The following is a 24416-nucleotide window of genomic DNA, read 5'->3' on the forward strand; positions in this document are numbered from 1 at the left end:
CATCATACATTACATAACTGAGCATTATTACCTGATTTCCAAGTGTGCCTCATTACTAGAACATACAAGACAAATAAAAACAGTTTGTTCTCAAAGAAATATATCAGACATGTTTGATATCCTCCAGCTGGGTGGAATCATAGTCTGAAGCCCATCATAGTCTGTGCCCATCATACACTATGCAGTTTTCTGCTAAATCTGTCAACATTGACGGGTTGGCTCTGATAATCACACACAAGTTAATCAACCGTGAGCTCAGGATTTAAAGGACACAATAAACTTGTTTCCTGCAGTACCTCTAAGGACAACTGACCTGTTTTTCCAGTTCTGTTTAAGATCATTTCATTATATATATGAATAAAGCAAATCGGCATAATACAAAACATTGTACAGTCTTTCAGTCTAAATCACAGAGTTTGCTATAAAAGTTTTCAAAATTTTCATAATAGTTCTGCTGTTATCTGTGCAGTGGTGCAAAAACTACCTAAATGCCATACTCGAGTAAAAGTAGCCTATCTAACCAGAAAATGACTTTGGTAGAAGTTGAAGTTTAGAATATTACTTGAGTAAAAATTTTAAAGTATGTGACATTTATTGTACTTTAAGTAGCCTATGAAAATATTTTATTTGAATAAAAAATAAAATAATAATAAAAAAAAAAATAAAAAAAGATGTAGAATTCACAAAGTTCATTTGTGGATTATGAATCTGAAATTACATTTAGAAGTATTTATGCTGTTGTTGGAGTTTATGGAGCCTATATAATATCTCAGAGGGGACATGAATGCATGAATACTGATATTTGAAATTATTTAAAAAATGAAAAAATGAATATATATATATATAATAGTTAATAATATGTGGTAGTAACGAATATGTTTTGGGGAAATTAAAGTATTCATTTTGATTATGAAATGTAGCGGAGTAAAAGTAAAAGTAGGCTGAAATATTCAATACAGTTTTCACTGGATTTGCCAAAATTGGTCAAGTTAGAGCGGCATCAAAATTGTTTCAAAGATACTAAAAGCAATTAAGATACAAACGAACACAACCACAAATTCTGCTTTGTTTTCTGAATATATATGTGCAAAGTCTGAGCTGTACAAAGAATTTCTACACATTTTCCACTATTGTGTGTTTTCTGCTCAACTGCTGCTTTTTTTCTCACTCATATATATATATATATATATATATATATATATATATATATATATATATATATATATATATATATATATATATATTTTTTTTTTTTTTTAATTTTATTTTTTTTATTTACTTTATTTTTTTATAGGCAGCATTGAAACATATGTTGTAGATATAAGTGTATATATACAGGTGCTTCTCAATAAATTAGAATGTCGAGGAAAAGTTAATTTGAGTTGAATTCCTGAAATAAATTGTGAAACTGATGTATATTATAAATTCAATGCAAACAGACTGAAGTAGTTTAAGTCTGTTTATTTTAATTGTGGTAATTTTGGCTCACATTTAACAAAAACCCACCAATTCACTATCTCAACAAATTAGAATATGGGAACATGCCAATCAGCTTATCAACTCAAAACACCTGCAAAGGTTTCCTGAGCCTTCAAAATGGTCTCTGACAATCATTGAGATCCTTCACAAGGAGTGTAAGTCAAAAAAATGAATTGCCAATAAGCTGGCTGTTCACAGAGTGCTGTTTCCAAGCATGTTGCAGAGAGCTGAGTTAAACGAAAAAGTGTGGAATAAAAAGATGCACAACCAACCAAGAGAACTGCAGCCTTATGAGGATTGTCAAGCAAACTGAATTCAATAATTTTAGTGAACTTCACAAGGAATGCACTGAGATTGGGGTCAAGCCATCAAGAGCCACCACACACAGACGTGTCAAGGAATTTGGCTTCAGTTGTCGTATTCCTCTTGTTAAGCCACTCTTGTACCACAGACAACATCAGAGGCATCTTCCCTGGGCTAAGGAGAAGAAGAACTGGTCTAATGACATTGGTCCAGAGTCCTTTTTTCAGATGAGAGCAAGTTTTGTATTTCATTTGGAAACCAAGGTCCTAGAGTCTGGAGGAAGGGTGGAGAAGCTCATAGCCCAAGTTTCTTGAAGTGCAATGTTATGATTTAATGTCAATTGCTTTTTTGAAAACCCAAGTCACTGCACCCGTTTACCAAGAAATCTTGGAGGACTTCATGCTTCCTTCTGCTGACCAGCTTTATGAAGATGGTGATTTCATTTTCCAGCAGGATTTGGCACCTGTCCACACTGCCAAAACACCAAAAGTTAGTAAAATGACCAAGGTGTTGGTGTGCTTGACTGGCCAGCAAACTGACCAGACCTGAACCCCAGAGAGAATCTATGGGCTATTGTCAAGAGGAAAATGAGATATACGAGACCAAAAAGGCAGGTGAGCTGAAGCCACTGTCAAAGAAACCGAGGCTTCCATACCACCTCAGCAGTGCCACAAACTGATCACCTCCATGCCACGCCGAATTGAGGCAGTAATTAAAGCAAAAGGAGCCCCTACCAAGTACTGAGTACATGTACAGTAAATGAACATACCTTCCAGAAGGCCAACAATTCACTATTTTTATTTATTTTTGTATTTTATTGGTCTGAGCCAAAATCATCACAATTAAAAGAACCAAAGACTTAAATTCAATGCACACAGACTGAAGTAGTTTATTAAATACACAAGTTTCACAATTTGAGTTGAATTACTGAAATAAGTGAACGTTTCCTTGACCTTCTAATTTTTTGAGAAGCACCTGTATATTGTTGCTCTTTTGTACGTTTTAACTTCTTTTATTGTCCTCATTTATAAGTCGCTTTGGATAAAAGCTTCTTCTAAATTACTTCCAGATTAAAACATCAATCTGATTGAGAGCTTCTTCTGAAGTAAATTAATCTTGATTTGAGGATTTTTAGTTTGTGTATTGAAGTCATTGTAGTCAATGTTAATGTAAAATGTTAATGTTGCCTTTGAGGATTGGTAGGGGAAAAAAGAAATGCTTTGAATAAAGCTTCTGCATTATACACACAAATCTAAAATCAATCACTTGTTATAGCATCACCTTGTGGCCAGTTCTCTCAAAAAGTGCATTGCACTTGTACATGTCATGATGATCTTTAAAAAACAGTAGAAATTATTTTATAAGCCGTTCAAAAGTAAATTGATTGATCAGATTTTCAGATCTTTTTAGATACATTATTGAAAATTGGTTTTAAAAAAAATAAATAAATAAAAATAAAAATAAAGAAATCAGAAAATGGATTAAATCCAGTCATCCATGAATGGTTTATTTGTCAGTAGTTGTTAACAACTCTTTGTAGGATTAGGGTACCTTTGAATCAAAAAAAAAAAAAAAAGAAAGAAAAAAAAGAAAGAAAAAAGAGTTGATCCTGATCAGTCTGGAAGTCTGTATACAGTTCTCTCCCTCGGGATACATGCATCATGGACAGTCCCTGGCACTTCAGTACAGTTCAGGATGGTGAGGTCATGCATACTGTAGAAAAAAAAAGAAAAGGACGAAAACCATAAACACAAGCCTCAAGCAACTGGATACTTGCACCCTCAACTATGTACCACATAACTTACCCTAATCTTGTGCTTGCAGTTTAAGTTTTGTACTTTTTCAATACAAAATGTCAGGGGTATATACAATATAATGTTTTGAAAGATTTCGATTTGCTGTAGGTAATGAGATCAAATTTCGTAATTTGGAGTTCGTACAGTAAGCGGCAGTGTCGAGCAACCCCCGGATACAATAACAAGCAGAAGAATCGCCGGATATCCGGGAGTGTTGCATTGTAGGGTTCATTTAGTTGATCGCTAACGGAGTGGTTGAGGCAATGAATTAAGAACTTCATGCTTAAAAAAAAAAATCCGCACTGGCTGAACGCTGGCTGCGTCTGTTAGTTTATCCAGGCAGCTTGAGAATGAACGATCGGAGCTGAATCATGATTCTAGACGTGCACAGGAACAGCAGCAGACGCAGCACTGATGTGTGGATGTGGAGAGTCAGCGTAAACTGATCAACCGAAAGGTACCGACTCCTCTCATCCTCTGGTCAAACACTCACCCTCTTTCCCTGGATTTGAGTTCAAAACTATATTCAAAAGCATGCATTCTCTCTGACAGTGTTTTAGTGATCTGCTATAAGAAACCGAGCGCATCATTTGAAGCTCCACACAAAGCCGCCTCTGTGGCTGTTTTATCACTAACAACGCATTAACCTCCTCGTCTGGAAGCGCCTCGGCAGCTCATCCCTCATGGCCTCCTCATCGGGCAACGACGATGACCTGACGATCCCGAGGGCGGCGATCAATAAAATGATTAAAGAAACCCTTCCCAATGTGCGAGTGGCGAACGACGCCAGAGAGCTGGTGGTGAACTGCTGCACAGAGTTCATTCACCTCGTCTCATCCGAGGCCAACGAGATCTGCAATAAATCCGAGAAGAAGACTATATCCCCAGAACATGTTATAAACGGTGAGGATGGCACTTCTGGATGACTTTTGAGATCAGGAACTGCTAATTAATCAGAAGGATGAATGATGGAGGGTTGTATTCAAAGCTTGCGCAGAAAACTTGAGTTAAAGGGTAGTTTACTTGAAATAAACGTTCTTTCATTTGCTCACCCTCATGTTGTTCCAAACCCTATATTTCTTGCTTCAGATGATCACAAAATGAGATGTTTGCCTGAGTGATAGGGACTGTCAGCCTCGGTCACCATTCACTCATCGGCTCATTGAACATTTCTGATTCATGATCTTAAACCAGCCTAAAGTGTTCTGCTGGTCTTATCTGCTCTTCCAGGGGCCAGTTTCAAAAACATAGCTGTTATGTCCAGACTTCATTAGTTTGGCCACATTTGTCCCCTGGTCTGGCTAATCGTTTGACTGTTTTTAAAGAGGTTTGGGGCACTTTTCAGCTGCTCGGGCTTGAAGACTTGCTGATGTCCAGCTTAGCCTTTCTTGGGGACCACCTTAAACTGGCTTAGATTGGTTTAAAGTGGAATTCACCTAAAAATGAAAATGGTTTGACTTGCTTCAAACCTGTATGCTTTTCATTCTTCTGTGGAACACAAAACCTGATAATGTAAATTGAGTTATTCCTTTAAATATGTTTATCAAATTCATAGTGGGGATTGCACTGATGGCCCTTTATGGGTTTGAACCTACAACCTTTTAGGTTACCTTTAAAGTCTTGGATTGTATTAATTCAATGCTTTCTGATTAATTCAGATTATTCTAAAGATGAATTCAGTGTTTTAGCATTAATTATGCATTTAAACTACACAGAAGATAGATGTGAATGTGTAACAGTCACGCTAAAGGTTTACAGTATGAAGATGATGATGATTTCTTGTTCACTGGTTGTACATTTCATTTCCAACAGATACGTAACGTCGTAACAGAGATCGTTTTTTTTTCTCCTTTCCTCAGCCCTTGAAAGTCTAGGTTTTGGGTCATATATCGCAGAAGTAAAAGACGTTCTGCAGGAGTGTAAAACAGTAGCACTTAAACGGAGGAAAGCCAGCTCTCGACTAGAGAACCTTGGCATACCCGAGGAAGAACTTCTCCGTCAACAGCAGGAGTTATTTGCCAAGGTAAAAATCCCTGAAGGGACGCTTTAAAAGCATGAAACGGCTGAAATCAGCTTTGCGCTCTTGTGCCTTGTATTGCGTAACAACCTGAACGCTGTGCTTTGAGGTGGCTCTTCTGATCAGTTCTGCTGATGTGTCTCGCAGGCACGGCAGCAGCAGGCCGAGCTGGCTCAGCAGGAGTGGTTACAGATGCAGCAGGCCGCCCAGCAGGCACAGCTAGCGGCCGCTTCAGCCAGCGCTGCTCAGCAGGCCGGATCTTCCCAGGATGAAGATGAAGAGGATGACATGTGACTCCTGGCAGGCTTTTCAAGCACACAGATAGATTGACAAATATATATATATATATTTACAGACATGTACGGCTTCGATCACACTCTCTGTCCTCTGTAACCTTTGCAGAGAGGGACCTCTGCAGTGTTTTCTTCTGTATAAACTTTTAAGTCCCAGATCAGCAGTATAAATTCATACTGTCGGTTTAGGAGCAATCATGGGTGTTCTCCTGTGATCGGTTGCTATGTTTGCCTTGATTCACTTGTTAACTAGAATCATTAGCTTTCAAAAATCCCTCTTTTTTTCTCATTTGTTTTGGATTTATTTGAAGCCAGTTGCCATAAGTTACACCCTATGTGAACATTAAGACACGTGCTGTGACATGAGGTGCATCGTGTTATTGTCATTTGGTTAAATTCAGGAGCCGGTGTTTTGAATCACGTCCTGTTTTAGGCAATTGCGTATTTCTCTTTGTATTTGTAAAATAGCTTAAAGAAACGCATTTTTTTGGAAAGCGATTTTTACAGCCGTTCATCCCCACTTCTGTGTTTCTCTTTGTTCTGCTGAGTGAGATATGAGAATGTGATTTGTATTTTACGATGGTGCTTTTTGGTTCATTTTAGTTCAAGTAAAGATAATAAACATCGTGTAGATAGGCTTTTAGCTGCCCTGTGTTCAGAACAGTATTCCAAGGGAAAGATTTACATGTGCAGAATAAGAATCTGTGTCATTGTACCAAAGATAGAAAAACTATGAAAAATTCAGTCACCAGATATGCTTTGGAAATCTGCTCCTGGTATTCGCTCTCTGTATGACGTGAACACTTTGCTGCATACAGCACTAAATGCTCTGCGAATCTCACTTAGTACAATGTTTTGATAGCAGGTTTTTTTCCAGGTGCAATGTGTAAAAGTGCAGATGTGAATGTGTGGTTAATTCTTGTATCTTGTAATGACTGGTAAGGTGTAGTTGAGAAGTGTATTCACATGCCTTTACAAAAGCTGTAAGCTGTATTCTCTAAGCAATAAAGTCACCCGGTTTTATAGACAGCCTGTGTTCTGTTGTTGTTTTTTAATGAAAAATTTGAAAATAAAAATCGATTACAAATGTTATAAACAAAGTGTTCATTATAGTAATTGCCAGACATATTTTAAATGGCATAACAGATAAATAATTCAGAAAATGAAAGTGGAAATAGTGTCTTTGAACACGGTGGTGTTTATATTATTGTAGGTCGACAGATGGCGCTCCTGTAGCCCTGATGGATGCGAAAGACTTACTATGGCAAAGGTTTGAGATATTAATATTAATGACGCAAACTGACGTTCTCCCAGTAGCCCAGTGCGTTTGGCTGAATAATTTATCAGGTTACGTGACCGGACGCTACCGGAAAGTTACCAGGCAACGTCAGAATGACTTAATTAATATTCATAAGCTTTGCCTCTGCCCGCTGTGGACGTGTAGAGAAGCTGTTGCGCTCCAGTCCTTCCAGCGTTCCCACCGTTCCGCCTTATTTTCGCGTACAGAAGAAGTGAAAGGTCGATCGGTTTCTGAGTTTGGCCGTGTTTAATAAACATAGAGAATTCTGCAGAGCATTCAAGTCAAAAATAACATGTTTATGAGGTGACGGTTGTTACAGACGAACTTTATATACTTTATATACTGCCATCGACAGGTCGGTCTGTTTTGGTAGTATCACACCAGGGTTGTCCTTCCATTCCCGTTTTTTCCTCTCCACTAAACCGACTGAGCCAAAATACGGTAAGTGTCAAAATGTCTGCACGTTTACAGTATGTTTAAAGGCGTTTATATGTGTCCTTCATCACTCTCATTCCGTGATATTCTGTGCAGGGGTAAATAACGTTTATCGTTTAACGTTAAATGTTTATTAACACTGTTGCTGTTGCACGAAGACTTGTTTGTGTACGATATTGTTTTGGTCAGGCTTTAGACAATATTATCTGTCTCTTGTTTGATTGCTCCTGTAACAAGGAGCTCATGTTCAACCATCAGAAAATTATTACAATGGCTCTTAAGATTTGCTGTACATTTGTTTATTTACCATTAATGTGTTTCCAGCTTGAATGGTTTAAGATCAGCTGAGATATAGCTGTCACCTTTAGACAGATTATATCTGGTTATATGAAGACATTATTCCTGTATGGGATCTACTACTCTTATGCTGTTCTTTATGCTTTGGAAAGAAAGATGAGTTATTGATCATCAGTGTTCTGCAATAACTACAACAAGATGTGACTTACCACAGGAAGTTCAACAACACAGTTTATGTCATCCGGAAGAAAGCCCAGAACACGCTCATTCATTATCACTGACATGAACCAGATATTTAAACGTACTGTAAAGGACTTTGCACATTGATCTGTTAAATGCAGGCAGTACATAGGCAGTTTAGACTTGAATAGGTATTCTGGGTATTCGCATAAAATGAAAAAAGTGTAGTAATCTGAGTCTGTTCTTTCAGTGGCATATTTATTTATTTAAAGTTTGCTAAAATATTTTAATAATGTTGTATTTTCATACCATTTGAAACAGTGTGATGGTTGCGTGAATGTTTCTAGGCTGCTGATCCTGTGAAGTGTCTTGTCAGCAGTGGGGTCTTAAATCTTTACCCTTACGTGCTTAATTCATTTATTGGCCTTTGTAATTGGATTTATAGGTCATGAAAATAAACAGGTGTAGTTCACCCCAATTTTTCCTGTACATTATTTACTTACCCTTATGTTTTTCCAAACCTTTTAACTTCCTGTCTTCTGTTGGAACACAAATATATTTCAAAAAAAAAAAAAAAAAATTGTCCATACAACAATCAAAGTCACTAGGGTCCAAGACAACATTGATTTTTGTAAAATACAGATTTGGAACAATATGAGATTGAGTAAAATACAAACTTTTCATTTTGTGGTGAACTATTTTCACTTTAAAAAAGTGTCCCATTAGTGGTTCCAATTTGGTTCCAATGGCTTTGCAATTAATTGAAATATGGCCTCCAAAGTCAAAGTATTCATGTTTTTAAAAGCATGAAATAGAACTTGCACTGTTTCTCAGGAGGAATTGATGTGCTCGGAGACAGAACAGAACACGGTCAAGTAAAGTGAACGTTTATCTTTAGGTACGTGCCTAAATGCTCAAATACATGCAAAAATGTGTCAAAACGCGGCGCTTGAATATTATTCATGTATACCCTTGTTGGTTATGTAATATATGAACGTAAACAGTTGAGAATGAAAACGTGCATAACAGTAAATTGGATTCTAGCCTCATTCGTCCTGCTCACAGACCGTTGGCTAAAAGTCTGATGCATATAGGACACAAAAGTGGAAACTTATCAGGATCAACTAAACACTGGAGTTTCAAAAGTATTTTAAATATTTAGAGTTTGCGGCATAGAATCTTTCAAATACATCCAAGAGATTTACACACCGGTGAGTTATTGTGGCAAAAATTCCACGCCGCAAAACATGATGCTAAAAGAAATGAACTGTGATTGATTGTTTGACATGTTGGTCAAATGGCCTCATGGGCGGGCCTTGGCTAATGAATGCTGCCATGGATTTCAGACCTTCAGCCGTCAGTCTGAAGGTCTGGCTACATGAGACTAATTAGATCAGGGGTGCCCAACCCTGCTCCTGGCGATTGACTGACAAAGTTTGGCTCCAACCCTAATCAAAAACACCTGCCTTTAATTTTTAAGTGAGCCTAAAAACCTTAATTAGTTGCTTCAGGTGTGTTTGATTAGGATTTGAGCTAAACTTTGCAGGACAGTCGATAGCCAGGAGCAAGGTTGGGCACCCCTGAATTAGATCAATGCAGCTCTTAAAGTGACAGCAGGCTAAAATTCCTGCTGCTGACTGTGCTTAAAGGGTAGTTCACCCAAAAATCTAAATGATGTCATTAATAACTCACCCTCATTTCGTTCCAAACCTGTGAGACCTCCGTTTATCTTCGGAACACAGTTTAAGATATTTTAGTTTTATTCCGAGAGCTCTCAGTCCCTCCATTGAAACTGTGTGTACGGTATACTGTCCATGTCCAGAAAGGTATGAAAAACATCATCAAAGTAGTCCATGTGACATCAGAGGGTCAGTTAGAATTTTTTGAAGCATCGAAAATAAATTTTATTCCAAAAATAGCAAAAACAACGACTTTATTCAGCATTGTCTTATTTTCCTTTGTCATATCCTGTTAGCGAATGAATCATTCAATTTAACCGGATCTTTTTGAACCAGTTCACCAAATCTAACTGAATCGTTTGAAACGGTTCGCTTCTCCAATAAGTATTAATTTACAACTGACTTAAGATGTTAACTTTTTTAATGTGGCTGACACTCCCTCTGAGTTCAAACAAACCAATATCCCGGAGTAATTCATTTACTCAAACAGTACACTGACTGAACTGCTGTGAAGAGAGAACTGAAGATGAACACCGAGCCGAGCCAGATAATGATTCGTTCACGAGTGAAGAACTGGTTGCATCGGTGTTCGGATCACCAGTAGTTCTTTTGGACAGTTCGATTCAATAAACCAGTTGAAGAAAACAGTTCACCGGTTCTTTTGTGCTCAACGTAATGGCATCATTGGCGATGATTCCCCTTGATTCAAGCCTTCGGTTTACCTGGGCTCATAACATTAGCTCAGAATCAATCTTAAAAAGAATCAGTTTGGTTCAGACGCTCTGTGTGTCGGTTTGCTTCATGCTGAATCACACATGCGCAGTATCATCAGCTCCTCGGTTCTCGAATCGGACACGTCTGACAGAAACGGTTCTTGACACGAGAACGAGTCAGTCTATTGTTCGTTATCTGGCTCGGCTCGGTGTTCATCTTCACAGCAGTTCAGTCAGTGTAATGTTTGAGTAAATGAATTACTCCGGGATATTGGTTTGTTTGAACTCAGAGGGAGTGTCAGCCACATTAAAAAAGTAAACGGCTTAAGTCAGTTGTAAATTAATGCTTCTTGGAGACGCGAACCATTTAAAATTATTTGGTTCGATTTGGTGAACTGGTTCAAAAAGATCTGGTTACATCGAATGATTCGTTCGTGAACCAGATATCACAAGCTGCTTTGTTTTGAACTCTCTCACAACAGACATGGAAGAGAAGTCAATGCTGAATAAAGTCATAGTTTTTGCTATTTTTTGGATCAAAATGTATTTTCGATTCTTCAAAAAATTCTAACTGACCCTCTGATGTCACATGGACTACTTTGATGATGTTTTTCTTACCTTTCTGAACATGTACAGTAGACCGTACACACAGCTTCAATGGAGGGACTGAAAGCTCTCAGACTAAATCTAAAATATCTTCAACTGTGTTCCGAAGATAAACGGAGGTCTTACATGTTTGGAACGACGTGAGGGTGAGTTATTAATGACATCATTTAGATTTTTGGGTGAACTATCCCTTTAATATTGATCAAACAACAAAAGAAAAAGACAAAATCACACACTCTCCTTGACTGAAGGGCTTTTGTAGCTTTAATAAGAAACAAATGAAGTTTCATTCTTACATTGAAGACTATGCTGTTTTTTTTTTAACTTTCAATTTCTGTAGTAGGCTGTTAGCTAAATACTGTTTGTTTTAATTGTATCCTTTTTTCAGTTTTATTTGTCCTTTCCTTTTTTTTATTACTAACAGTTTAATTATTTGCAGTAATTTTTGAAGACCTTTTTGTTTTTTTTCTAATATTAGCTAGCCTACATTATAGTGTTATAAATGCCATATATAAATGCCAAAAATAATCATGATTATGATTTTCGCCATAATCAAGCAGCCCTAGTTCCAATAAAGAATTTAGAAAATAATCGCCTCAGACAAGTTTTCTGAACACTCCACCAATCTCTCGTTGATTGGACAAACATATAGTCCCGCCCCAAACTCATACCATTGACACATCTTGGTGGTGTGTTGTGTGTGTTACGAGTCAACGTTGCCTGGTTGTTCAAGGGGTGAAGATTTGCCTGGTCACAATTGTACACAGTTTGAAAAGCTATTTTAACAGATACCTTTCTCCAGACATCAAATACCTTCTTCTTAAAGACTCAAAGAACACCACGGATATTAGAATAATAATATTATGTTGTATATTAGTTTAGATAATTCTAATTACAGTCCGAGTACTACATGCTGTCAGGCCAGAGTCATGTGAGGAATGTGGGGAATTAACCAATGAATGTGGATTTACCAGTTTGGTCTAGTTTTTTTTTTTTTTTTTAATAAGAACCAGACAAGTTGCAAGGTTTGCCTTTGGCTTTCCCACTTTATGTAATCTGATTGCTCTGTAGTATATATTCTTGAAGATGAATTGACTAATTCGGCCAATATTCAAAATCTACCAAATATCAATACATTTAAAGGACTTGAATTTCGGCATGGGATTACGGGGATTACGCATAATTCTACTGATTCCCACAGTTTATGTGCTTGTAATGTGGGAAATTCCTGCAAAAGTTTCAGTGTAGAAGACACTCGGGACAGATGACGGAGTGTATCGTTTGCATGTGCTTCTGAGTCTTACAATTTTAAAATGTCGGTCTTGATGATTATTTATGTAAACAGTCGATTTATACTAAACAGTTGAGAAACAACACTTGTATAACAGTTAGATTCGTGCATGTGGTCTTAAAGAGACAGCAACCTAAATAAACCTGCTGCTACATTGAAGATTAACCAGTGTTATTTTAAAGTTAAACAGCTTATTCAGTTTCTGAAGGCATTTCTGTACCTGAATATTACTGTTATACCTACCTGACAAACACAGCTAACTTTAGGTCTGTCTTATTTTTTATTTGTGCCATTGCTTGTCATTTATTTCTTTTTTATTCTATTACTGCTTACTTGATTTTTTCAGTTAAAATAAATTCAATTTAGAGTTTGAAATCAGTTCTTTGTAAGTATCTTTCTCACAGTAAAAATATGAATTAACAACATTTATAAACTCTAAAACACAAATACAGTTACTGCAACAGTTGTTGCAGATGAACTATACAGCAGATAACATTTAATATTTTTTCCCCAGTTTAGATGTTGATTATTGCTCAAACCCAATTCTCGGCCTTGCATATCCGCCATGCTTGCTGTTTTTGAAACACTTTTTATTTATTTTATTTGTTTGTAGTTCTAATCGATTCCTTGTCTGGCATGCAGTGGATTGTGGGTATTAGAAGTCAAACCAAAAATAACCACCCAGGTTCCTTTGGGATAATCATTTCAAATTACTATGAGACACATTAATTAATTAGATTACTATTTAGGATGGATAGTGTGCGGATTGGGACGCAGCAGTATTAACAATGTTTGAAAACATGCTAACAACATGCTGACAGTGTACTAAAATGTTAATCATTTTGCCAATATGGAAACACATTAACAACATGTTAAAACATGCTATTAATGTTCTAGCATCATGTGAAACAAGCTTAAAACATTTAACCTATGAATAGCAAAATGTTAAATCATGCTAATAGCTCCAAGTAAAATGCTAGCACTGCCTGACAACACTTGTTAAAAATCTTAACAATTAGAAACATGCTAACAATGCAGAGAAACTTGTGATCCGATGTGGTTTCTTAGTGATCTTATGAGGTCACTGAGTTCGAACTACACTGTTTTGTTGTGGTTTCTTATAGGTGAGTGATTTAATATAGTCTGTGTGAGATTTTATTTGTTCTCCCATCTTCATCTGTCTATCTCACAATAAAACCTTCAAACCTCAAGCTTGTAAAACTATTTAATTCCTTGTCGTCAGACCTTATGTATTTAGTTATTATGTGATTCCTGATGTCTTCTACATGTCTGTCCTTTCAATACTTCTTTACTAAAATTCCACTCAGAACTGCTTACATGAAGCAACCTTTCTGATATGTTAGCATGAACATTGGTATGGGCAGAATCAGTCTCCGAAGGAGAGCTGTGAGTTAAAGTTTATTGCTTATTTTAGCTTGTTGGCCCAGAATCTCAGTTTCACCATATATTTATATAGCCTTCCTTTTTTTTTTATCAATATATGATTAACCCACACAAGGCAATAAATGTGTGGTGACACATGGCTTCTTTCTCTTTTATAAACATACCCTCTAGAACTTGGTCTGATCTCTAAACAGCTGTTATTCTCATCATTAAGCAGCCTTGCTCTGTTAATCACAGCAACTCCAGAGTTATTACTTTTTCCATCGATTGATTTGTAGTGGTGCGTTACGGCTGATTTGTTCCTTTGTTTTGAATTCATTGACATTCAAAGGTCAAGTGAGTCATTTTATAACTATTACTATATTACTTTAAGTAATCCATTCAGTGGTTGACATGCTGATGAATGTAAACACTGTGGCTTTGTGGCACTTTAAAAACATGAGGTATGACGTGTCAGCCAATGGCATGAGTTTGAGGCAGCGCTGCCTGTTTACCCAAACAATGTCAGATGAGGGGCCATGCAGTATATTACACACATCAACGTTAAAGATTTCATGAAGAGAATTTGACCAAAGGGAATGCATGAAGTGCGAATATAGTCCCATTTACAAAAAAAGGATATTTTTGCTGGTATAGTACATTGGCTGTTTCCTGCCTGTTGTTGACCCCTGACACCTGAAGATTTTCATGTGCAATTGCATTATTGAATCTATGACATAGATTTGTTTAAAATGAATATTGACATTTATATTGGGGTCACTGAATTATTGACTCACCGATTTGTTAAAAAATGTGTATTTATTTAATAATGAAACACCACTGTGTGTTGCCCGCAGGTGTGCAACAGTGTTGCTGTGGCAATTTCTATTGGCGAAACAAAGCAAAAACAAACAATGAGAATATTATGTTCAAAATGTGTCTGAAACTCACATTATTAACTTCTTGTTTAAAAATCAGTGTTGTGTAAAATCAATATCACGTTTGCAACCGTGCCATCAGTTCTTCCAAACAAATAGACTTTATATGGCCCAGGTATATTAATGGGTGCCCAAGTATATTTGGAGAAACATTTTTGCTTTTTATTATTTTTATCCTCTTATATATTTTTTTCCTAACTCCTCATAACATTGCTTGTACCCCAGGCACATTTTCAAGAGGGCTTGGGTGTGATTCTTCACCCACCAAACAATTCTGATTGAAAGCTTAATTAAAAGCTTATCTGTCTCAGTGGAATTGAGCACAACCCCAGCTAACCCCATGTGATCTGTTTCAAACTACGCCTCTCTTCAGCGATCTGGTGCCATACTGGCTCAGGGGATTCAAGGAGGAACTCATTAGTCTAACCATTAGAGAGTACTTTACCTCACTCATTGATTCACTTCATTTCAGTAATCTTCCAGAAGGCTTTGCTGTACTCAGTCTGTTTGAGTCGCCCTCAAAGCACTTAGTATCACACCTATTTGAAAGCTCCAACTCCCTGTAGCAATTTTCGGCTTAATGTCAGCTTTCCTGCCTTGCCTCCATATTTATCCAAGTGGACTTCATTGTTTTACTCATTGTCTTGGTCATTAACCTCATGACAGAGATTATTTAAATGACCATAGGCGGGTACTCTCTCTATGTCATTCATACAAAATGATGTCATGAGTTGGACCGCTCACTTATGTACCTATTAATTTTGGAATAAATTACTTAAAATGCATTTTAACATACGAGCGTGCACACACACACACACATGTTGGTATATTTGGTTTATGGGGACTCTCCATAGGCGTAATGGGTTTTATTCTGTACAAACTGTATTTTCTATTGCCCTACCCCAACCCTACACCTAAACCTAACCCTCACAGCAAACTTTGTGCATTTTTGGATTTTCAAAAGAACTAATTCTGTATGATTTATAAGCGTTTTGAATTACGGGGACACTAAAAATGTCCTCATAAACCACCTCCTCATTGTAATACCTGTGTCATACCTATGTCATTATACAAATTTGTGTCCTCGTTAACCACATAAACAAGCTCACACAGACACAGAGAGAGAGAAAGCACATGCTTTTTTTATCAGGTTAGGTTGAAACACTAAATATTATGGTAGAAGATTAATTTGAATTACTAGTCCTTAGTATTGACATTTTCTGTAGATGCAAATAGGGTTGAAACTTTTATAAGTTAACTGCAAATCCTTGTTTTTAATGGAGAAACAAATTATGGAAGTGTGAAAATGGATGAAGGTCAATGTCATAAAGCACGATTTAAATCAGTTACTCCACTTTCTAAATACACCCGTCATACTGTATTTTACTATCCCTTTCTTTTGTGCAAATGTGGAGACCTTTGCTTTTGGACAATCATTTAACATTTTTAGGTGTTGTTGTTCATGCGGTCAGAGGTACAGATTCTGATCCTGTTTTTCGAGATTACTGTCTGGTTTCGGGAACAGAACGACTGAAACTCCAGGCTTTCTGGAGGCATGCACCATAACCGCAGCTTTTGGTAAAAATGAGGGTTGAATGTCACATACAGTTTAGTAAGATTAAAAATGGCAAATAACTACACGAGTTAGCTATTTTAAGTCATTTCTCTGTTGTAAGGCCAGTTGTGTACAAATGCTAATAACCTCATCAACCCCAGATGTCTTTACTACATATACCTTTCACTTCCAAGGAATGGTAGGTTGAAACAAGGTAAATGCACTATTTATTGAGGTCACAACCTGATGTACCAGATGTTCATGTCATCTAAGATGACTTTCCAGTTTCTTATGGGAAGCTTATTTACCAGGATAGCAGAAATCACTCATATAATGATGCACAGGGTCACTCGGCAAGAGCTGGTTAATTAGGTGCTGGCACATGAATGCCGTGGTCATGTTATTGCCTACATGGAAAGGAAGAAAAAGGAGAACCCTGTACAAACTCACTGGCTAGGGAAGTAAGTGGTTGCCTAGTAACTGTACAACACAGTTGGTAATAAAGAAACAAAATAGGATCAGCACCTAAACCAAAACAGTAGACGCCATGATGTTTGGGTGTAGACAAGCATCTGTTGTCTCTGAGCCAAATATGATCCATTAGATGATTGAAGATGCTGTGGTGTGGATGAAGGAGAGTTTGTCATTATTATGCTTTTAAGAAACAGATATTTCATTGACTCCATTTGATACTTCTGTGTGATTGACGGGGCGATTTCCAACAAGCCGTGGTTTCCATCGAGACGACTGCAGAATCTGAATTGCTGTTTTGTTGCAAGCGTGACTCTGTGAATAACCTCGGGACTCACAGTTCTCACCGTCCACAAGGCCTTATCTTCTGTCACGGTGTTGTGTTGGAACAGCTAGATTACACTAATTGTAAACACACAGAGGGAAAATGAGCCCGGAATGGATTTGAATGGATTTTAAGCTGGCAAAAAAAGTAGGATCGAGAGTTATACTTGCAGTAAATCAGCAGTGAGACATAGTTTTTGGACTTTGTCTCTACTTTATGAGTTCTTGTTTTATTAAGCCGTTTCATCTGGAGAGTGTTCTGTCCCGCACCTCCTGTCTCCATCACGGGTTTCCTGCTATGTTGCATAGCAATCTAGAAACCTACAATGTCTATAAAGTTTCTCTGTAGAGCCGCATATTCAATTTAATGTTGCTGTTGTATTACTTTCTACAGCTAGTTTGTTTACTGCCAGCATTCAGACTTGTTTATTACAAGCTTGTTGCATCCTACTTTGCCAGTCTTGACTGTGAATGGATTACAGAGATTTTCTGCAAAGATCTCGTTTTTAACTGGGTCAGTGACACAGTGTTTTTTTTTTTTTTTTTGTGCCAGATCTATTAATTATTCAAAAATGTATAATGAATTGAAAACATTACATTGAATTACATTACATTGAATTACATTTTTTGGAGGTTAAAGTAAAAAAAAAAAAAAATAAAAAAAATAAATAAATAAATAAATAAATAAATATATATATATATATATATATATATATATATATATATATATATATATATATATATATATATATATATATATATATATATATATATATGTTTATATTTGATGGTTATATCATAAAAAATATATATTTTATAAATTTGAATAATGTATGTATTTGTATCACTTAGGAAGCATCTGGGAAGCTGATGCCTGTTGCCAGGCAATGGCTAAATTAACCCCTCCAGCTGCTTAAAAGAGACGGTAATAAATGTAATTGCTCACACTGATAAGAGCTGCTGTATGTCCAAACTAAACACACTAGACGTTGATACACTGGTAGTCTCATTCTCATCTCTGATGCATATTGCTCAAAAACTGGAAAACCCTTTCTAAATCTGCCAAGCTCTATCATGAATGGCTGGTCATATGCACTCACACACATACGGGCAGAGGATTTTTCTTTTTATTAATCAGTTTGTCTACAAAGTCATGTTTACAATATGGCGTTTTAAGGAAGAAATAGACTTGATTTCCAGGAGAGATGTAGAGAGGCCGAAAATTTCATGAGACTTTGGCCATCGCTGAATTTCATGGCGATTGAATTCATGCCAAATATAAACAAGTAAGGAAGTCTTCAAAGAAAAATTAAGAGGAAATAAAGACCATAGGGATTTTCCAAGAATGTGTTTCTCAGGTTGTGTCACGCTTGTATAGATCATATCGACCTGCATCTGTTGGTTGACAAATGGCGAGCCTTAGGGGTTAAACTGGTTTCACTAGAATGTGGTCAGATCCCCTTCCTGATTATGTCCAATCTGATAACCAACTGGATCCAGAAAATAAGCGTTTCCTTCTATTTCTGAGTGTTAGCCTATATCCTCCTGGAATATTTTTGTTGTTAGAAATTACATTCACAATCCAAATGGTATGTTAAAAGTTGCTAAAACTCAACACAGATGGAGCTTTTCTTACCAGCACAAAACAGTTGCCCAAGCCTAAAGATGTGAATTATCCTTGTCAATGTCTGTTTGTTCTATTAAACATTCAGAGGCATCCTCTTCAGTCCTTCATTGAGGCTCACATTTCATATATTAATATTAATGGTTAATCACATACTACTGTTCAAATATCTGGGGTCAGTAACATTTTTACATTTTAAATATGCTGATTTGGTGCTGATAAACAGCTTGTAAAACTAATTGCAATACATATTTTTCTCAGTATTTCTTTAAAATAGAAATCTTTTGTAACATTATAAATGGCTTTGCTGACCATATTGATCACTTTAATACATCCTTGCTAAATGAAATCAAACCTAATCTACATCTTCTTTCAAAAGTTAGTGTGTACCATTAAAATTGATTTGAGTGATTTGACCGTTAAAACCACTTATCTGTTGTTATTAACCCTTTTCATCCCGCTGAGGAACACTGACCTCTAGTGGGGTAAAGACAGCAATGCATGCGGTTACGCACAGTTGTAGTGATATTATCAAGCTCTTTCAAACTGTGGACGAAAGAAACAGTGGCAAGTGTCATATACGGAAATGCTTATATGTGTGACTGGAATTTTCAGTGTTGTTTTAATGTTTTGCTGGACCATCACTAAAAACATTCCGGGACTAAATTGTATCATCCAAGCCCAATGGTACGGCTATCATGTAAAAACATAAACATAACAAAAAGTTAACAATGAGAAAATGTGTTATGAAATTTGGTAAAGAAAGATGAATCATGAGGGAAACATGAACATTAACTACCTTAAATGGCCCTCCAACATTCTAGGCTCTGGGAGACAGTTTCTCATCGCTTATGATTACTTTTAGATGTCTAGAGCTACAAGTGGTGGTTAAAATAATTTAATTGAACTGATTCATGGATTCCGGTTGGCCAAAGTCTCGTGAAGCCACTTTGTCCACTAGAGGGAGCCACAGAACTATAGAAGAGATTTAAATTCCCTCAACATAGAACACTAAGCTTCCATCAACAAAGTAGACTGGATTCTTCTTTTATAAGAATTGCTGTGCACCAGGTCCAGCATTATAATTCTTTATCTAATCTAATCTGTTTACATGTTGTTATGATTATGCCACAATTATTCCTTCAGGTTTTATCCTCCACTTCTCACACAGAGAAATAGATCCAAGGCCCTTTCGTGGTGTCCACTTCTTTAATAAAAAAACAGTCTTTGTGAAATTCTGAAGTTTCACTGTCAAAACTAGCCTAGTGTTGTAATAACATACTTGAGCATAGCAGTGAATGCAGGTCAGGTGTGCTTAGTTACTCAGAACACAGCCGTAATTCACATGAATAAAAGTGTATTTGTTAAATTTGTTAACAGAGAGCAGGCTGGAATGCATGAAGTGTAATACAATCTGTGATGGAGTGTCATATTGAGCTGCTTTAGAGAAGAGGGTCTCTTGGCTGAGAAAGGTTGTTTTCACCCCTGCTGGAGGAAGTGTGGGAAAAATTCCTTTCTCTTGCAGGACAACAAGAGCGGCAGGTTTTAGTTTCAGTCTTTCTTTTGTGTGGATTGACGGCTTGCTCTCTCAGAGCTCATAACCGTGTGATCTCTTGGCTGGTGGGCTTGCATTAATGATATGCTATATGGGCACAGCGGATGCGAATGTGAACCTGAGCCATAATCTCAACTCCTGTACACACGCTAGAAGGACCTCTATGGAGCCTGAGTCATTATGTTTAAATGGGAGGTACAAATGGGTGTCATCAGCGTACGATAACTTATCATAAGTGAAATGATACTCCATATTTGAAAAAGATGGAAACCAATGGCAGCAAGTATAAAGAGAATAATGTTTGAGCAAGAATAATGTTGGAGCAAGAATAGAACCCTGTGGAACACCACAGGAGAGATGTGCTGCTGAGGAGGTATGGTTTCCGATACATACAGAGAACTTTCTGTTTGAAAAAAAAAAAAACTGAACCAATTTAGAAAGGTGCCCTGAATGCCTACAATATTTTCCATTATGGAAATAAGAATTGTATGAAATACCATATTAAAAGCTGAGCTAAGATCTAAAAGAACCGGAGCAACAGCACTCACATTATCTGTAGCCAGCATAAAGTCATTGGTAACTTTCAATAGAGCAGAATAAGGCTGTGTAATTTTCTAAAACCTGAATGGAAAGTATCATTAAAAGAATTTAAATTCAGAAAAGATTGTAGTTGAGCAAATACAACCTTTTCTAAAATGTGTGATGTGGTTTCTTCAGAAAAGGTGTAACTGAAGCATGTTTTAGGCAGTCAGGGACTGTACCAGTACTCAAACAAGTTAATAAAAAATTGATAGCAATGATTTGCTTAAATAAGTGTGGAGGAGTACTTTCATACAGACAAGAAGTAAGTTTCAGGTGATCAATAATGTCCAGGTCTGGAGAGAAATTAAATCAAACGTGCTCTAGGTAGAAGAGAACCTAGTTATTTTGGAAAAGGCATAAGGAGTCACCATTGATTGTGGTCTTGACTTTGTTGTCTTTTCAACAAAAAATGGCTAAAAGTTTTCAGTTAAGATATCAGATACATCAGAGAAAGCAGCAAGGTTTAAAACAGCATCTATAGTTGAAAATGGAACTCTTGGTCTATGGTGATTTATTGTGACAATCTCTGAAAGAAATATAGATTTAGCAGACTCAACAGCTTTCTGAAAAAATAGAGAGAGTCCCTTAAAATGTCATAGGAGACCTGCTGCCTGTCCTTATGCAATTTGCGTTTTGCTGGTCTACAGTTTCATCAGAGTGAATGAATAGAGTCATTAAACCAAGGAGCAGCTTTTTTAATAGAATGCTTAATCTTCAAGGGAGCAATGTTATTAACAATATTCAAGCAGGTATTACAAAAAAAAAGTAAACTTGCGTCAGCATAAGAGCTTTCTGGAAACCAGTCTTGTAAACTATAGCAGAATCCTTGTATGCGTAAGAGACCTGTAAGGATATATATATGATATATATAAATATGAAAATAAATGCTGATACTATGTCAAAAATGTTAAAGTGAGAAATTACAGGCTTGGCCTACATTGCCTCATGACTGCTTTATTATAGGCACTTCCCATTGAAGGCATCTCTAACTTCCTGTTTCGCAAACACCTGCACATATATGGGCATTGCATTATATATGAATGTGGTTGAGTTCCGTTCACCATTCTTTTAGCTCCCCCTCTACAAGCACATAGACTCGCACTCTCCCACATCCTCCGCACAGACACACTCACTCGACATCCGCACAAACCAGCCTGAAGCGCAGACAGGCGTGGTCTGGCAGGAAGTGATGTTACTTGGCTTTGTAGGACTGGTCTTTTTGATCCTGTGTGTAGTAGTGTACCCCACAGGAAAATAAGGAAGTGCTTCATTTAGGATTTGTTGTTCTCTCTGTCTGTTAGTACGGATGCTGACTACAGATAACTTTGTAGTTGCTTGTTAACAGAATATGCATGAAGTTCCTTGTTCCTGAGTGTGTGTGTGTGTGTGTGTGTGTGTGTGTGTGTGTGAGGGTTATGTTTTGCCTACTCTGTGGAGACAAAATGTATCACAAGAATAGTAAAACCTGAAATCAGCTGCACTGAGGATGAGCCAGTATTACCAGAAAGAAGCTAGAGCTATATTAGAATATATTAATGCACCATGTATGGCTATATATTGAAAAATACATATAGACATCAACTGCACTTCATTTTTACGTGCAATTCAACAACAACTCAGTTTCTCGAGAAACCTCTCACTTGTTTGCATTGTTACACATTTGATATATGAAAATGTGTGTAATGTTTATAAGAAATTTTTTTTTATTGATTTATTGTTTATTCTGTGGAATCACCATGCCAATTGCATCTTGTGAATTGTAGAACAGGTTTCTGCTCATAACCTCATTTAGGAAAAAATAGGGAGAAACCATAAGAGAGCCGAAGTGTTACAGCAAATAGAAGTCATCATGACTTATCTGTGTGTCTGCTTGTGCACACAGCTCTGTCCCAAAACCTGGTGAGCTACCTGCGTAAGCAGCATTTTAAGGCATTGTGCATGCGTTACTTTTGTGAAGGCTGGTTCAAATAAATTATAAATTTGTGTTGATTTAAAAAATGCGTTAAATCAGCATTAGATTTAGAATGCATTTCAGAATGCATTGCGTTCAAAAGCTCTTTTCAAATTTGTGTTCATGTACTTTACACTGAGATGATAACGGTATTGTTTTTCAGGCCCCCAAAATGCCAGCGTTGTGTAAACGAAAGGATTTTAGTTGAAAACTGTCGTGTACATTCCCCCTTTGTAAAATTGTGGTCACGTTGCACTTAATCAAGCAAACGAATCATTGATTAAAAAAAAGCTAATTTATAAGCTGTTGCTCATCAGTTTAAGAGCTGTGTTTTGTTTTTGTCTCATTTTTTTTATTTTACAATTGGGGATGTACAGCAAAAAAAAACAAAAAAAACAATGGGGTCTGGATAATGGGACTGTTTTGTCAATATTTGTGTGCTCTGGATTTGGAAAGCTTGTAACAGTGTCAATGTGTTTGTTTTTGTTATTTGTTCTATAGTATAATGTAAGGTGATGTGCAAAGATATTTGAAAGGTGAGATATATGTCAAAGTAATGAAATAAAGTGTACTATCCTAAAAAATGCAGCAAAAAGTAGAACTATCAAAACATGACCTTGCAGCAAATTTGCAGGGGTTTGTGTGGGATATCAGTTCAGATGCTGTCTTGGAAGCCAGCTGCCTCTGGAGACAGTCTTTCGAGGCTGCTCACAAGGTTTTTAAAGGGAACTGTTTGTGTGGTCAATCAGAGAGATGTGAACACACACAGTCTGCCACAATACCACTGAGACATTTGAACCAGATTTGTCCACAGATCTCCCTCGTGGCTGAATCTGTCGGACGTCTTGTGCATGGTCTCCTGACAGCAGTCAGATTTGTTTAACATTTAATAGCTCTGATAAGAGTGTCTGAATCCTGTGTTGTTGTGTGCCTTCTGCAGCTTTCTCAAAGGGCTAATTTGAATGTTACAGTCACTAATTGACTAGCAGGAGACAGGAAGTGCTCTTTTTAAGTGTATTGCCCAACCTCCGCGTCAAAATCAGGGCTTGGACATTGGGCTTTTTTTTGTCCTTTGCAGAAGCGTGTGGCAAGACTATCTGGGGAGTATCAGAGCTCTGTGTGTGGGTTTCCTGGTCCCTGTCACACTGGTATATTTGACCTCCTTTAACTGGGTCATCTCAGATCACATTTCTGGAACTCAGGCTTTCTTTCTCACACTGACAAAGGCAGGTCAGTCGTGGGATCCAGTGCTGACATGCATGGTAGCCATTATTATGGTTCTGTGTGTGTATTTATTTTGCCTGCTTGTTTGAGTCAGAATATTACATTTTATCTCAGCTATCTATGAAATTTAATTGAAATATTTGTGCCGCATGCATCAACTTCCATGGATCTAGTGACAGCAGAATGAGAATGGACATTTTTTTTCAGGCTTCAAAAACACACTTCAACAGCTGGAAGTTTGTGAAGTTTTAGGGGTTAAATAATGATTAGATATTCAAAGACTTTAAATGATTCAAATACCCAACTCTACATGAGAAAGTGTTATAATGTTTGCCTTTCTGTTACTAATTAGACAGAACTGTTAAACAAAGACTGTAAAATAATGAATGAGGAGTGTTTGTGTATCAGGTGGTTATGTTC

General features: G+C 37.0%; 2 protein-coding genes across 4 annotated transcripts in view; both read left to right on the forward strand.

Annotated features, from left to right (window-relative positions):
• Nucleotides 1-3766: 3766 nt before the first annotated feature.
• On the forward strand, nt 3767-6917 carry LOC113050663 (protein Dr1). Of its 2 annotated transcripts, XM_026213872.1 has the most exons (4): nt 3768-4035; nt 4131-4481; nt 5438-5601; nt 5743-6917. In XM_026213872.1, exons 2-4 carry the CDS (start codon nt 4262-4264, stop codon nt 5887-5889), a joined length of 531 nt encoding a protein of 176 aa, XP_026069657.1. In that variant the 5' UTR covers nt 3768-4035; nt 4131-4261; the 3' UTR covers nt 5890-6917. The 2 variants fall into 2 exon arrangements, with proteins under 2 accessions (XP_026069658.1, XP_026069657.1); XM_026213873.1 differs by having other exon boundaries at nt 3767-4481.
• Nucleotides 6918-7291: 374 nt separating this feature from the next.
• Nucleotides 7292-24416, forward strand: part of LOC113050668 (guanine nucleotide-binding protein G(I)/G(S)/G(O) subunit gamma-12-like) — a 42794-nt gene continuing 25669 nt past the window's right edge. The window contains exon 1 of one of the 2 annotated variants that reach the window (XM_026213879.1): nt 7292-7629. The gene's annotated coding sequence lies outside the window, so the exon portion shown is untranslated. The remainder of the gene's footprint in view (nt 7630-24416) is intronic. The other variant, XM_026213878.1, reaches the window with a different exon arrangement.

Source organism: Carassius auratus, chromosome 31 (assembly GCF_003368295.1).
Source record: "Carassius auratus strain Wakin chromosome 31, ASM336829v1, whole genome shotgun sequence".
NCBI lineage: Eukaryota > Metazoa > Chordata > Actinopteri > Cypriniformes > Cyprinidae > Carassius > Carassius auratus.

Bases quoted from the DNA above. Each gene is read 5' to 3' on its own strand.
- LOC113050663 (XM_026213873.1), top strand. From the start codon at position 4,262: ATGGCCTCCTCATCGGGCAACGACGATGACCTGACGATCCCGAGGGCG. The intron at 4,482-5,437 runs GTGAGGATGGCA...TCCTTTCCTCAG, and splicing joins CCCAGAACATGTTATAAACG to CCCTTGAAAGTCTAGGTTTT. The intron at 5,602-5,742 runs GTAAAAATCCCT...TGTGTCTCGCAG, and splicing joins AGCAGGAGTTATTTGCCAAG to GCACGGCAGCAGCAGGCCGA.